Raw genomic sequence first — 15666 nt, 5'->3', positions numbered from 1 at the left:
GACCCGCTGACGGTGTCCCTGATTGAGAAGTGCACCCGATTTCACATCCACTGTGCCCACTTCATGTGTGAGGAGCCCATGTCTTCCTTTGATGCCAAGATCAATAATGAGAACCTGACCAAGTGCCTGCAGAGCCTGAAGGAAATGTACCAGGACCTGAGAAACAAGGGTGTCTTCTGTGCCAGCGAAGCGGAGTTCCAGGGCTACAATGTTCTGCTCAGTCTCAACAAGGGAGACATTCTAAGGTGAATTTCCACATCCGAATTTGTCTGCAAAGGCAGGCGTTAAGCAGGAGGAGAGCTTTCAGGATTGGCAGTAGCGATAGTGCTGCGTTCTCTCTGGTAGCAGGTGTTGGGAGGATAGGAGTCTCGGTCTCGCTGTGCAGTCTGCGGAGCTGAGCTGGGGGAAGAGTGATGGGGTTGTGCACCTGACCAGCACATCTGATGTAGGCCCCACACACTCGCTTCCGAGAACTGTTTCTCCTCAGCAGTGAGAGACATGAGGAAGGAATCCTAGTGAGACAGGTGAGTGAACCAGGAGAGGGAGTTCTAGCTGCCCTGCAGGGTTGTTAGCAGCTCCCTTTTTCCAGATAGTTTTGTCAAAGATCCAAATGAGAGGAAAAAAATTGTGTGCAACAAAAATGCTAAGAATGGGGTAGTAAGAATGAATGAATTTAAAACCCTGGTCTGATCTGACATTGAGAGGTCTGGCAAGCTCTCTGGCCCCTGCTTGTGGTGGTGGTTTTATTTATTTTTATTTTTTTTGAGATGGAGTCTCGTTCTGTAGCCCAGGCTAGAGTGCAGTGGTGCGATCTTGGCTCACTGCAACCTCCACCTCCCGGGTCCCGGTTCAAGCAATTCTCCTGCCTCAGCCTTCCGAGTAGCTGGGATTACAGGCACGAGTCACCATGCCCAGCTAATTTTTGTATTTTGTAGTAGAGACGGGGTTTCACCATGTTGGCCAGGCTGGTCTTGAACTCCTGATCTTGTGATCTGCCCGCTCAGTCTCCCAAAGTGCTAGGATGACAGCCATGAGCCACCGTGTCCAGCAGTGGTGTTGTTGAGCTGGACTTCATGGTGGGCAGTGTCCCCTTCAGTTCTAAAATTCCCCTATTGATGCTGAAACTCATTTTTTTAGCTTTGTATTTTCTTCAAGAACTGTGTGGAAGAATATCTAGATGTGTGAATGATTTTAAATTTTTATTTTATTTTTGACACCGAGTCCTGCGCTGTTACCCAGGCTGGATTTCGGCTCACTGCAACCTCTGCCTCCCAGGTTCAAGTGATTCTCCTGCCTCAGCCTTCTGAGTAGCTGGGATTACAGGTGCACACCACCATGCCTGGCTAACTTTTTGGTATTTTTAGTAGAGATGGGGTTTTGCCATGTTGGCCAGGATGGTCTGGAACTCCTGACCTCAGGTGATCCATCCACCTCAGCCTCCCAAAGTGTAAGGATTACAGGCATGTGCCACCGCGCCCTGCCAATTTTAAATGTTAAAATTAAGCCTGGTATAGCCTGGGCAACATAGTGAGACCCTACTCTACAAAACCCCTGTAGTTCCAGCTACTGGAGAGGCTGAGGTGAGAGGACCCCTTGAACCCAGGAGGTCAAGGCTACAATGAGCTGTGATCATGCCACTGCACTCCAGTGTGGGTGACAAAGCAAGACCCTATCTCTTAAAAAAAAAAAAAAAAAAACCAGGTGTGGTGGCCCATGGCCTCATAGTACTTTGGGAGGCTGAGATCAGAGGATCGCTTAAGGCCAGGAGGTTGAGGCTGTAGTGAGCCGTGATTGTGCCACTGCACTGCAGCCTGGGTGATAGAGCAAGACTCTGTTTCCAAAAAAAAAAACGAAAAGTAAAATTAAGCCATGTAGATAAACTGGTTATGGAGAATGGCTGTATTGTCTTTTTATTTGTGATAAGCATTTGTTTCCCATCATGAATAATTCAGTCAAAATCAATTCATTTCTGAACAAAGAGTTAAGTTTTCTGTTTTCTTAGACTTTACCGTCCAGCACAGCTGGCAGTCGGCATTACTTTAAAGTAACTTTTTGGTAACTGATGGCTAAACTGCTTCTTGAATTTGTTTATTCTGTTCATTATATTTTTGAAAGGGACCTTTGTCTATCAAACCAGCTCAAGCATGGTAGCTTTGAAGTTAGTAAACTATGAATTTAGTGGCATGTTTCACCAGCAAGACCCTCCTTCTCAGTGTGGTTGAAATCTAATATCGTTATTATTTGAGACAGGATCTTGCTCTGTCACCCAGGATGGAGTATAGTGATGTGATCTTAGCTCACTGCAGCCTCAACCTCCTGGGCTCAAACGATCCTCCCATCTTGGCCTCCCAGTGTTTTGGGATTACAGGCATGAGCCACAGCATCTGGCCAACGAAATCTGTTATTTATTATAGCTATCTTTATGAAAATTTTGTCTTATGAAAAACAACATTCCAACCCCTTTTCTCTCCTTTAATTGACAGAGAAGTACAACAGTTCCATCCTGCTGTTAGAAACTCCTCCGAGGTGAAATTTGCTGTTCAGGCTTTTGCTGCGTTGAACAGTAATAATTTTGTGAGATTTTTCAAACTGGTCCAGTCAGCTTCTTACCTGAATGCTTGTCTTTTACACTGTTACTTTAATCAGGTGAGTAAATGAGCTGTGCTTGCTGAGTTGGTAGAAAGCAGGTTGTTCCTGTGCTATTCGAACACTTTTCTCTTCCAAGCTTTTCCAAGCAGGTCTCAGGCTGAGGCTGTGTCGTCCTTGGGGCAGCCCCACGGAGGAGTTTCTAGTGTTGCCCTGTTTAATAGCGTTAGCACCATTGGACACCATCCGGAAAGGCTGTGCAATGGAAAATACTGTTTTATGGTTCAGATAAGAAAAATCTCTTTACAGCCTGGCTTGGTGGCTCATGCCTGTATAATCCCAGCACTTCGGGAGGTCAAGGCAGGCAGATCACAAGGTCAGGAATTCAAGACCATCCTGGCCAATATGGTGAAACCCTGTCTCTACTAAAAATACAAAAATCAGCTGAGTGTGGTGGCAGGTGCCCATAGTCCCAGCTACTCGGGAGGCTGAGGCAGGAGAATCGCTTGAACCCGGGAGGCGGAGGTTGCACTGAGCCAAGATCGCATCACTGCATTCTAACTTGGGTGACAGAGCCAGACTGTCTAAAAAAAAAAAAAAAAAGTCTCTTTAGAACACAATTTGAATTCAGCACTATCATCATCCATGAAAACTAACTAAAAAGCAGAAACGTCATATCTACGCACAAAATCCCTGACTTTGAAGTTCTTCATGTTTTAAATCTAAGTTTCTGGAGTAAGGCCGATGGTGCTAAGTTTATTTTAGTTGGTGCCTCAGTGTCTGTGCTTTGCCGTGTGCTGGGGCTGCAGAGCAGTGGGAAGGCTGGTCCCTCTCCTGAGGTTTGCACAGAGGAAACTCAATGTCTTCGGGGTTTCCACTTGGTCCTTTCGTTTCAGTTCCATGGGACTTGGGGATGAGGACAGAGCAGCCCTTGTGGCACCTGCCGTTCTGGGCCCTCCATGTATCAGTTCAGGTAGACATGACCAGGACCGCCGCCTGCCTTACAGAGGGTCACCTTGAACCCACTGCCTCACCTCGCGCACACTGTGCTGCCCACTCTGGCAGTGGGTTCAAGGAGGTGGCCTAGATCCCTTCCACAAGCCTGCAGTGGCCACTGTGTGGGGACGGTGATGCCTGGGAGACCTCAGGACCTGCCTAGGTCCATCCGTCTCTGGCTCCAGATAATTTCTTTGGTCACACATCAGGGCCTCCTGTAAATTGACTAAACACAGAGTCATGTCGCAGTCAGAGAGTCTTTTGCAGGTTTGCTCCTTGTTGTCAGGTCTGCAGGTTGCCAGACAACCGAAGTTCTGGAGCAAATGAAAAGCTTTTCCTTAACTTGCCACTTGTAGTTAATACTGGCTGGGTGCTTTGGCTCACACCTGTCATCCCAGCACCTTGGGAGACTGAGGTGGGAGAATTGCTCGAGCTCAGGAATTCTGGACCAACATAGGGAGACCCCGTCTCTACTAAAAATAAAAAAAACAGCTGGGCAGGTGTGGTGGTACACTCCTGTATTCCCAGTTACTCAGGAGGCCGAGGTGGGAAGATTGCTTGAGCCTGGGAGGTTGAGGCTGCGGTGAGCCAAGATCTACTGGGCAACAGAGACCCTCTCTCAAAAAAAAGATAAAATGAAACTTAAAGTTAATACTGTATATATGATGATGGTTAGTAGAATGTTGACCAATTTTAATAACTTTATTTATTTATTTATTTTGAGACAGAGTCTCACTCTGTTGCCCAGGCTGCAGTGCACTGGCACAGTCTTGGCTCGCTGCAACCTCTGCCTCCTAGGTTCAAGCGATTCTCCTGCCTCAGCCTGTCTCCCAAGTAGCTGGGATTACAGGCGTGTGCCACCATGCCAAGCTAATTTTTGTATTTTTAATAGAGACGGGGTTTTGCCATGTTGGCCAGGCTGATCTTGAACTCCTGACCTCAGTAATCTGCCCGCCTTGGCCTCCCAGAGTGCTGGGATTGCATGTGTGAACCACTGTGTCTGGCCATTTTTAATAACTTTAAACAAAAGAGATGATTCAAGTGTTTTTCTTTGGAAAAACCGTTTTCACCAGCAGTGGTGTACAGAGGCACCCGCCTGTCCCCACAGCCCCGTGCATCCCTGCTCAGAGGCTTTGTGCTTGCTGTTCCCACTGCTGTTCCCGCTCACAAAGTCGCATGGTGCTGTCAGCTCCAGCCTGAGCCCCTGTGTGTCTGAACTCAGCACCTCCCCGAGGCAAGACGGGGCCTGGCTGCTGCCCTCAGTCGGCCTCTGCCAGCGCTCCCTCTTCTCCCCGTCCGTTTGCCGCGCTGAATTGCCGTTTTGTGTATTGTCTGTGCTCGTTTTCCGTGGCATTGTTCTCTTCCCTAGCGTGTCCGCTACGTGGGGACAGGGATTTTGTATTGTTCACCGTTGTATTCTCAGCATTAAGGACAGTACCAGGCACAGGCCAAACGCTGTATTGCTTGAATTAAAGAACATTGGAAGAGGACGAACAGCTTAGTCACCAAAGCCCCAGCACCCAAGCGTAATTTTTGTTAGCATTTTTATGTTTTTCCTTTGTCGTTTTAAATTTTTATTTATTTTTTTGAGATGGAGTCTCACTCTGTCACCCAGGCTGTAGTGCAGTGGCGCCATCTCGGCTCACTGCAGCCTCCACCTCCTGGGTTGAAGTGGTTCTCCTGCCTCAGCCTCCCCAGTAGCTGGGAATATAGGCTCCCACCACCACACCCAGCTGATTTTTCTGTTGTTGGAGTAGAGACCAGGTTTCACCATGTTGGCCAGGCTTGTGTTGAGCTCCTGACCTCATGTGGTACGCCTGGTCTCCCAAAGTGCTGGGATTACAGGTGTGAGCCTCGGCACGCAGCCCCGTTGTCTTTTTTGGAGACTAGTTCTCACTCTGTCACTTAGGCTGGAGTGCAGTGGTGTGATCAGGGCTTACTGCAGCCTCAACCTCTTGGACTCAAGCCATCCTCCCATGTCAGCCTCCTTAGTTACTGGGACCACAGGTGCATGCCACCATACCCCACTAATTAAAAAAAATTATTTTTTGTGGAGAATAGGATGTAGCTATGTTGCCCAGGCTGGTCTTGAAGTCCTGGGCTCAAGCGATCCTCCTACCTTGGCCTCCCAAAGTGCTGGGATTATAGGCGTGAGCCACCACACCTGGCCTCTTTTTTTTTTAAGGCTTTTGTTATAATGCCATGATTCATTTCTTCCTGGCATTCCATAGTCTCCGGGGTCCTCTGCAGCACCTTCATGTCGGTGGATGCTGCATAGCTGAATTCACCTGGCCTTGTTGGTGGACAGTTTGTTTCCTGATTTTTCTTATAAATAAAAACTTCCCAGCCTATCCTTCTCTGTGAGAGTGTTTACTTGGCATGCATTCCTGAGCATCGCCACTGAGCAGCCCACCTGCGATCTCTAAGCTTGGGTCATTCTATGTTGCCAGAGCGCCTTCTGGTGGGCTGAGCCCCAGGAGGAGCCCGTGTCCCCACGCTGGCCGTTCCTGTGGTCACAGGCTGACTGCATTTGTCTGATTGGGCCTTTCTCTGAGACCGCAGTGATTGGCTGCTTCTTTCAGATCCGCAAGGATGCCATCCGGGCGCTCAACTTCGCGTACACGGTGAGCACACAGCGATCTGCCATCTTTCCCCTGGATGGCGTGGTGCGCATGCTGCTGTTCCAAGGCTGCGAAGAGGCGACTGACTTCCTCACCTGCCACGGCCTCACCATTTCTGACGGGTGAGAGCTGAGCGTGGAACTGCGGGCCCCTCTCTCCTGTTTCCTTTCGAATTCTGATACAGGGCCGTGGGGGGCTGCCTGCCTGCCCCGCTTGGAGAAGGTGTGTTCCTCTCCCGTACAGGTGAACACACGAGGCTCAGAATAGCTGGGGGTGTTCCCAGCACCCTGGCTGTCAGCCCATTGAGGGCTCAGACCAAGTTCTTTGTTGACTCGAAAATCAGTCCTTTTCATGAGTTGTCAGCGAACCTAAAGATAAAAGTTAGGGCTTCTTGTTTGCCTTGAGTGCCTTTGCCAGCTGGCGGCAGGCAACCTCTGACAGCTGGGATGGAGGCACTGCAGGCCAGGCCAGAGTCTTCTCTGCTACTGAGCAGAGTGTCTTTTAAGACCAGGATGAGACTCAGAGACCCACTGTCAGACACCGGCAGCTTACCCTCCACACCCACTGCTGGGTCCCCACCCTGCCTCCTGCACCTCCTCACCTGCCCCCGGCCTGCCTCCTCCTTCCCGGTCTGCCCTCACAAAACAGGCGGCTTTGGGTGAGCCAGCCAGGAGGCAGGAGTGAGTCAGCGTGTGTCTGTTAACTCGCTGGGCCCAGTGGTTCCGGGGACCACAGAGGCTCCAGGACGGGTGGCCATGGGACCTGGGCCTCTGCTTTCTGTCCTTTACACATGGCTGTGGCACGCCTGACAGCTTGCAGCACTCGGCGGGGCACTGAGGGCAAAGCTGCCTTCTTCCCTGGTGACGGCCCTCTGGTGTCTTCTTGTGGTCTGGGTAGCTGTGTGGAGCTGAACCGGTCTGCTTTCCTGGAACCAGAGGGATTATCCAAGACCAGGAAGTCGGTGTTTATTAGCAGGAAGCTGACGGTGTCCATTGGGGAAATTGTCAATGGAGGGCCATTGCCCCCCGTCCCTCGTCACACCCCTGTGTGCAGCTTCAACTCCCAGAACAAGTACGTTGGGGAGAGCCTGGCCACAGAGCTGCCCGTCGGCACCCAGAAACCCGGCTCGGACACAGCAGGTGAGTGAAGCCGCAGTCGTAGTGAGGGGACTAGCTGCTTTTTCCTGCCAGGACGCCTCCCAGGAGCCTGAGCATCTGTCTTGTCTTGGGCCCAGGGCTGTGGTGCTCCCTCATGCTCAGAGCTCACTGGGAGTGCACCGAGGGGCCGTGAAGCCTGGCTCCGGGCTCCCTCACCTCCTGGGGCTTGTCTTTCACCTGAAGGTGGACGTGTCCCCTGTGGTGTGTGTCCCATGTGGCTGCTCTTCAGGAGGGCAGGCCAGTTCTCAGGGTCACTGTGGGTGGCCTGGGGCTGTCCCTGCACAGACCTTGGTCTCCGTGGTGCCAGGCGCCCTGTGTCTGCAGCGCCGTTTCCTCCTGCGTGTTTCCTTCCAGGTGGAGGGAGAGGAGAGGAGTGTGGCGCAGAGCCAGATGCGCCCCTGCCCGGTCTCCCGCAGCCTCTCCCTGCCCCTGCGCCCTCGCCAGTGCCTCTGCCTCCCATCCTGGCACTGAACATGTCCGCGGCGCCAGGCCTCTTCCAGCCCCCTGTGCAGCCTGAGCTGCCGCCTCCAGAGCCCATGCCCGTGTACTCTGATGAGGTAGGGACTCTTCTAGGTCATTGTGCACTAGTGTCCTTGGTCTCCACTCTGGGGGGTGGGCTGTGGTGCCTGGTCTCCAGAGAGTCCAGGGAGGGGTCTTGCTAGAGTCAGCCAGCCTCGGGTGGCAGGTCTGGGGCCCGCCATCCAGGCCCAGCCTGGAGTCCCATCTTCATCTTGGGAGCTTCCACTCAGCACTGGCCTGAGCCCCTGTGTGTCTGAACTCAGCACCTGTCTATTCCTGACAGGATCATGGGCAGCATTGTATGCCTTCATGGGCATGGCCTAGGTGTGGGTGTGCCCCCGGCGGGGGGTGGGTGTGTCCCTCATGGACATGGCTGAGGGTGGGTGTCCCCCCGATGGGTGTGGCCTGGAGTGGATGTATCTTCCTGGTAGGTGCTGCCCCGATATGCCTGGCCTGAGAGTGGGTGTGTCTTCCTGGTGGTCATGTCTGGGGGTTGTGTGTCCCCACTGTTAGGTGTGATCTTGTCCACTTCGGGTGTTACTTGGGAGTGGGTGTCCCTACTGATGGGTGTGGCCTGGGTGGGTGTGTCCCCTGTGGGCATGGCTTGGGGTGGCTGTGTCGTCTGATAGGCGTGGCCTTGGGGTGGATGTGTTTTTGTTGGTGTGTGTGGCCTGTGTGACTGTGCACCCTGATGGGCCTGGCCTGGGGTGAGTGTGCCCCTTGATGTGTGTGGCTGCAGGGTGGGCATGGCCCCTGACCAGTGCCTTACTGTGGAGTAGAGCCTGTTAACTCTATGGTTGTGGAACTGGCTTGTGCCACTCTGGCTGCTTAGGGGCAGGCACTGGGCGCCAGCCCCTCTTGGGATCGTGGAGTCCTGAGTGGGAGCATAAGAGTGGCCACAGAAGCGGAGGCTGCTCGATGTAGATTGGAGATGTCTGGGCCAGGGTGCTCTGTGGCCATTCGCTTTCCGTTTGCCAGGGGACACTTTTCCTGCAGCAGCCTAGCTGACCCTGTGTCAGGGGTCATGTGCTTTTGTCACCAGATACCTGCAGACTGTCAGTGACAACGTTACCCAGGATTTCTGCCCTGGGTGGGACGTTCCCTTCAACCCCATGCTGGTCTCTCCACAGGACCTGGAGCAGGTGCTGGATGAGCTCATCCAGGAGGCTCTGCAGGGGGACTGTGAGGAAGTCGGCTCTGCAGGCGCTGCCTACGCGGCTGCTGCTCTGGGGTGAGTGGCATCTGGTGCTCCCCTCCTGCTACTCGTGGTGGGGAGCTGCGCCCAGTCCTCTAGAAGTTTCCTCTACTAAAGTTGCCTGTGTTTTGGAGTCACGATGCAATAAGTCATTGCCAAATACAGTGTCATGGAGATTTTCCGGTGGCTCATGCCTGTATTCCTAGTGCTTTGGGAGGCCGAGGCAGGTGGATCACCTGAGGTCAGGAGTTCAAGACCAGCCTGGCCAATATGGTGAAACCCCCATCTCTACTAAAAATACGAAAATTAGCCAGGCGTGGTGGTGGGCACCTGTACTCCCAGCTACTTGGGAGGCTGAGGCAGGAGAATCGCTTGAACTCAGGAGGCCGAGGGTTGCAGTGAGCCAAGATAGTGTCACTGCACTCCAGTCTGGGTGACAGAGCAAGACTCTGTCTCAAAAAAAAAAAAAAAACCGGGTGTGGTGGCTCTCACCTGTAATCCCAGTACTTTGGGAGGCCAAGGTGGGAGGATCACAAGGTCAGGAGTTTGAGCCAGCCTGACCAACCTGGTGAAACCCTGTCTCTACTAAAAATAAAAAAAGTAGCCGGATGTGATGGCAGGTCCCTGTAATCCCAGCTTCTTGGGAGGCTGAAGCAGGAGAATCGCTTGAACCCAGGAGGCGGAAGTTGCCATGAGCCGAGATCGCACCATTGCACTCAAGCTTGGGCAACAGAGCGAGACTTTGTCTCAAAAAAAAAAAAAATTTCCCCTCCATCTATTCTTCTCATTCAAGATGGTTTTGTTATTTGGGGTCTCCTGAGATATCTGAATTTTAGGATGAGTTTTTCTATTTCTGCAAAAAGTGCTGTTGGGATTTTGATAGAGATTGCATTGAATCTGTAGATTGTTTTGGGTAGTATTGTCATCTTTTTTTTTTCTTTTTTGAGATGGAGTCTCTCCTTGTTGCTCAGGCTGGAATGCAGTGGCTCGATCTCGGCTCACTGCAACCTCCGCCTCCTGGGTTCTATCGAGTCTCCTGCCTCAGCTTCCTGAGTAGCTAGGATTACAGACGTGTAAGGCACCAGGGGCGCCTGTCCTCCGTACACTAGTGATACCCCCATCCCCCACCTGCTGCCTGCAGAGCCTTCGGCTGTGGCCGCAGTCGTCTCCCTTATCTGTCTCACAAGCATCTATTTGCTCCGCTCTTTTTTTCGAATTAACAACTTTGCCTCACAGAACTCACAAACTTGGCCTCTGGCATTTAGTGAGATGATTTTCACCAGCTAATTACATACACAGAAACCAAGTTTTCCAAGTCACAATGAAGCGTAAAAGGGAGCTGCAGAATAACACACAAGATGCCATTTATCACAGAAAACACACAAAACCAACCACCTCTTAGTCTCCTTGTAGATACTCATAAAAACGTCTAGAAAAACACACACCACACTAGGTAACTGGACTGCTCTTGGGTAACAGGAGAGATGAGGGTGTTCAGCTTTGTCCGTACCAATGAATTGCTTATAAAGGCAGTGTATTTACATATTAGGTCATCAACTATTTAATGTTCAGCTGGGAAAATGAGCACATTGCAACAGGCAAAAAATGACTTTAAAAACAAATGAGGGGCTAGACACGGTGACTCACGCCTGTAACCTCAGCACTTTGGGAGGTTGAGGTGAGTGGATCTCAAGGTCAGGTGTTCAAGACTAGCCTAATCAATATAGTGAAACACTGTCTCTACTACAAATAAATTAGCCAGGCATGGTGGCAGGTGCCTGTAATCCCAGCTACTCAGGAGGCTGAGAAAGGCAAATCACTTGAACCTGGGAGGTGGAGGGTGCAGTGAGCCAAGATCTTGCCACTGCACTCCAGCCTGGGCAACAGTGCAAGACCCCATGTCAAAAAAAGAATAAGGTATTTGAGGCTGGGTGTGGTGGCTCACACCCGTAATCCCAGCACTTTGGGAGGCCAAGGTGGGCAGATCACCTAAGGTCAGAGTCTGAGACTAGCCTGACCAACACGGAGAAACCCCATTTCTACTAAAAAAAAAAAATACAAAACTAGCAGGACATGGTGGTGCATGCCTGTAATCACAGCTGCTCGGGAGGCTGAGGCAGGAGAATTTCTTGAACCCGGGAGGCAGTGGTTTCAGTGAGCCAAGATTGTACCATTACACTCCAGCCTAGGCAATAGGGAAACTCCGTCTCAAAAAAAAAAAAAATAAGATATTTGAGTAATTTCCCTATATTAAACAAATAACTGATAGACCATGATGGCCCCCCCAAAAAGAAAAACAAGTTTTACAGTGACGTGGCTCAAATCTAGGGTAACAAATGGCGATACAGAAATACTCACATGATCAAAGAAATGCACCACTGCGAGCTTTTTGCTGCGCCTGGTAAAGATGCGCTGCACTTTAGCAATTTTGCCAAAATGGTTCTCCAGGACGGTCCTGTCGTTCAGGTAGTCAGGGACGTTCTTGCACTGGATCGCTGTGACTTCAGAGGGAGCCAAGCCCCCAAGACTATCTGTGCTCTCGCTTCTTTTACTCTGACGCACAGGAGTTCCTCTTAAAGAATCTAGGGGTTCAGAGAACAGACACTTAAACCATCAGATATAACACTTTCTAACAACAGGAGGCACCACCTGTGTAAAAGCAAAGATGTTCACAGGTGTAAGACCTGCTCCATATGACATGTAGAATCCCTAATGTGTTTTTTTGTTTTGTTTTTTTTGAGACAAAGTCTCGCCCTGTTGACCAAGCTGGAGTGCAGTGGTGCGATCTTGGCTCACTGCAACCTTTGCCTCCTGGGTTCAAGTGATTCTCCCTGCCTCAGCCTCCAGAGTAGCTGGGATTACAGGGGCCCGCCACCACATCCGGCTAATTTTGGTATTTTTAGTAGAAGAGGGGTTTCACCATGTTGGCCGGGCTGGTCTCGAACTCTTGACCTTGTGATCCACCCACCTCAGCCTCCCAAGGTGCTGAGATTATAAGCATAAGCCACCGCGCCCAGCCTAGAATCCCTAATGTTTAGAGGAGATTTATCTGAAAAATCAAGCTAACACCCAGAGAAACTTACTGGGAAACTGCCAGCAGGATTTACACTATGTTCCACATTTTCAGAACTCACCTCCTTTTTTTTCTCTACTTTCAGTTTCTTCCTCTTTATTCAAACCTGCAATCCGGGAAGGTGCCAGTAGAGACTGGCTCCCTCCTTGGGTAGCCACGTGGTCACTTTCTGCAGACTCAACAAAGCCAATTTCCTTTTTGGACTCCTTGTTGCCCAGGCGACCTACTTCTTCATTGCTTTTGAAAACATCCTGTATTGTCCGACCAAACAAAGTACCTCCCCGGGGTCTATTCAGGCGGACAGGTCGTTTATCTGGAGGATGATCCCCCCTGGACAGAGGATCAGAATCTTCTGCTGTCTCATGGCCATGTCTCCTTGGGGAGCGATCCTGGTCCTTCTTCCTTTTCAGGCCTTTCATTAGGCTGGGAGGTGGTTCCACCTGGGAAACAGCTTCTTCACACCCCTGCCTGACACCTGCTTTGCTGACCTGGAAGGGTTCACCCAAAACTGCAGATGACGACACAGGGAAGCTACTGAAGCTATTATTAGAACTTCCAAACACTGACTTAGGTCCTCTCTTCTCTTCCTCTACATTTTGGTTTGACAAAGCAGGGGTAAAAGCAGATAATGAATTATTGCTACTAACTGGTTTTGAAAAGGTAAAATTTGAATTGGTAGCTGAACTACTTGTTACTTGAGGAAAAGAGAAAGGGGTCAGGCCTCCAGGGGCACTAATTGGGTGGGAAAATGTGAAAAACCCGGAAGCAATTTGGCTCTGGGTTTTCTCTGGCTCAGCAGCAGCCCCCAGTATTGGTTTGAACATTGCGTTTTCCAGAGGTTTAAAACCGAATTCCGTTTTCCCAAAACCAGAACTCACTATTTCTCCAGTTTCTTGTCCAAAAGTAGAAGTGCTTGGGAAAGCCCCAACACCGGTGGGTGATTTAAAACTAAATCCTGGGTTTCCCAGCACAGATGAACTTGAAGGCCCAGAGGTAGCTACAAAGGTGGATGTGTGGTCAAGTCCAGAAAAGAGTCCAACAGTTGAGGTTTGGGTGAACCCTAATGTTTGCGCTGAAGAGGAGTGACTCACTCCAGAAGATGCTGGAAAGCTGGATACCTGGGAAAATCCTGAGCTCTTCCCACATAAGGTACTGTTTTGTCCAAAAAGAGGCTGACCAAATCGAAACGGCGCCTTGGATGGGAATGTTGTTACGCAACTACCAGAAGACGCCGAAAAAGCACTAGGCTGCTGCCCACTGAAAGGATTAGTTGGGTTCATCTTCTGATCCAATTATTAGAAGGTAATAAGTATTACGTGTACAAAACTAATTGGCGTTCTGAAACAGCCTCCCCTTCGTCTTCATAACAAGCTGAAAGACAAAAATTCAGATCATCACAGCTACGTTCTGCTACAAAATTAAGAAAGGAATTTTTGAACACAGTCATATAAGGATAACTATTCCAAAGGCAGACAAAGGACTATTATTTTCTGAGAGCCAACGGGTTCTTTTGTTAGAGAATGGCGTAGAGACCGGTACAAATAATTACTTTGTTACAGAGGTTTAAAGCGTGATCCTAAAGAAGACATACATGAGGCCAACAAACATATGAAAAAATGCTCATCATCACTGGTCATCAGAGAAATGCAAATCAAAACTACATTGAGATACCATCTCACGCCAGTTAGAATGGCGATCATTAAAAAATCTGGAGAAAACAGATGCTGGAGAGGATGTGGAGAAATAGGAACACTTTTACACTGTTGGTGGGAGTGTAAATTAGTTCAACCACTGTGGAAAACAGTGTGGCGATTCCTCAAGGACCTAGAAATAGAAATTCCATTTGACCCAGCAATCGCATTACTGGGCATATATCCAAAGGATTATAAATCGTTCTACTATAAGGACACATGCACACGAATGTTCATTGCAGCACAGTTTACAATAGCAAAGACCTGGAACCAGCCCAAATGCCCATCGATGATAGACTGGACAGGAAAAATGTGGCACATATACACCATGGAATATTATGCAGCCATTAAAAAGGAGGAGTTCACATCCTTCGTAGGGACATGGATGAACCTGGAAACCATCATTCTCAGCAAACTGACACAAGAACACAAAATCAAACACCACATGTTCTCACTCATAGGCGGGTGTTGAACAAGGAGAACACATGGACACAGGGAGGGGAGCACTATACACGGGGGTCTGTTGGAGGGGAGGGGGGATAGTGGGGGGGTGGGGAGTTGGGGAGGGATAGCATGGGGAGAAATGCCAGATACAGGTGAAGGGGAGGGAGGCAGCAAATCATACTGCCACGTGTGCACCTGTGCAACAACCTTCCATGTTATTCACATGTACCCCAAAACCTAAAATGCAATAAAAAATAAAATAAAATAAAATAAAGCGTGATCCCTTAAGATTAAAAAAAAAAAAAAAAAAAAAAATGGCCGAATGACTGAGTTGGTAAATTCATGAAAAACCTCCACTGGCAGTAAGAAAATGAACGCTGTTCCTCCTTACGACTTAAGAGATGGATTTCTCCCGACCGCCTGCACTCTCTACAGCCGGAGAACCGGACCGTAACGCAGCCAGAACGTTAGCGTTTCGGGGCCTCCTCCCAACCGGCTTCCCTCGGGGCGGCTGCGCGCCAAGCGCGTCCTCGCGCACTCCTTTACCGCCCCGGCGACCCCGCAGCCGGCCGAAGGGTGAGGCGCCGCCACGGAGCTGCGGACCCCGGCGGGGACGGCGTGCCCGGAAGCCTAAGATTCCGCCCAGCGCAGACCGAAAGGCGGAGGCCGCGGTCCTGCGCCGGGCTCGCCGAGGCCACCGACGACGGAGCGCTCCCTTAGAGATGACGGGGAGGGCCCTGGGCCGGCCCAACACCCTCGATCACCGTCTCGCCGCTGGACCCCGAGGCCCGCGCAGCTCCCGGACCCCCCGAAAGGACGAGAGGCGCAAGCCCAGCCGGCGGCCGCGACACTGCCACTGCGCACCGCGGACGGAAAACGCGGCGGACCGAAAACGCGGCGGACCGATTTCCGGCTCGCGCAGTACTACCGGGTTCCGCCGCGATCGGGTTCCGCCCTCGGCACCCTGCCAGGTGGCGGAGTTTCCGGTGGGGCGGGTCCGCCTCGCCTCGCGCCCTTTGCCGGGTCTCGAGCCCGGTACGTGCGGGCGGGTTCCTACTCTCCCAAACGGGAGCGTCGCAGTCATCCGCGTGGGTCCGCCCCACACGCTCACCTGTCTCCCGCCCTGTCCCTCCCCACCTCGCCGCGCTCGCGCGCACCGCCCAGCCGCCCCGTCTCGGGGAACGGCGCCCCCGCCCCGGGTAGAGACCCGGGCCCCCCGGCACCTACCCCTGTGCAGAGACCCAGGACCCCGGCATATACCCCTGTGCAGAGACCCAGGCCCCCCGCGGCACCTACCCCTGTCCAGAGACCCAGGCCCCCCGGCACCTACCACTATCCAGACACCCAGCCCCTCCGACACCTACCACTGTCCAGACACCCAGCC

General features: G+C 51.3%; 1 protein-coding gene and 1 long non-coding RNA gene across 2 annotated transcripts; one reads left to right on the top strand and one right to left on the bottom strand.

Annotated features, from left to right (window-relative positions):
- The first annotated feature begins 7323 nt into the window (after positions 1–7323).
- LOC135273094 (uncharacterized) lies at positions 7324–9144 on the top strand. Its single transcript, XR_010340955.1, has 3 exons — positions 7324–7342; positions 7715–7917; positions 9010–9144. It is a non-coding gene; the product is annotated as an uncharacterized LOC135273094 (long non-coding RNA).
- Positions 9145–10523: 1379 nt separating this feature from the next.
- LOC135273086 (germinal-center associated nuclear protein-like) lies at positions 10524–15125 on the bottom strand. The gene is made up of 4 exons (XM_064372008.1): positions 15047–15125; positions 12209–13518; positions 11433–11656; positions 10524–10541 (listed from the first exon to the last, which is right to left on the bottom strand). The coding sequence occupies exons 2-4, from the start codon at positions 13425–13427 to the stop codon at positions 10524–10526; spliced, it is 1461 nt and encodes a 486-aa protein (XP_064228078.1). The 5' UTR covers positions 13428–13518; positions 15047–15125.
- Positions 15126–15666: the final 541 nt, after the last annotated feature.

Source organism: Aotus nancymaae, unplaced genomic scaffold (genome assembly GCF_030222135.1).
Source record: "Aotus nancymaae isolate 86718 unplaced genomic scaffold, 86718_ANA_hifiasm-v0.15.2.pri h1tg000260l, whole genome shotgun sequence".
NCBI classification, from domain to species: domain Eukaryota; kingdom Metazoa; phylum Chordata; class Mammalia; order Primates; family Aotidae; genus Aotus; species Aotus nancymaae.
This window is presented reverse-complemented; position numbering and strand designations above follow the sequence as displayed.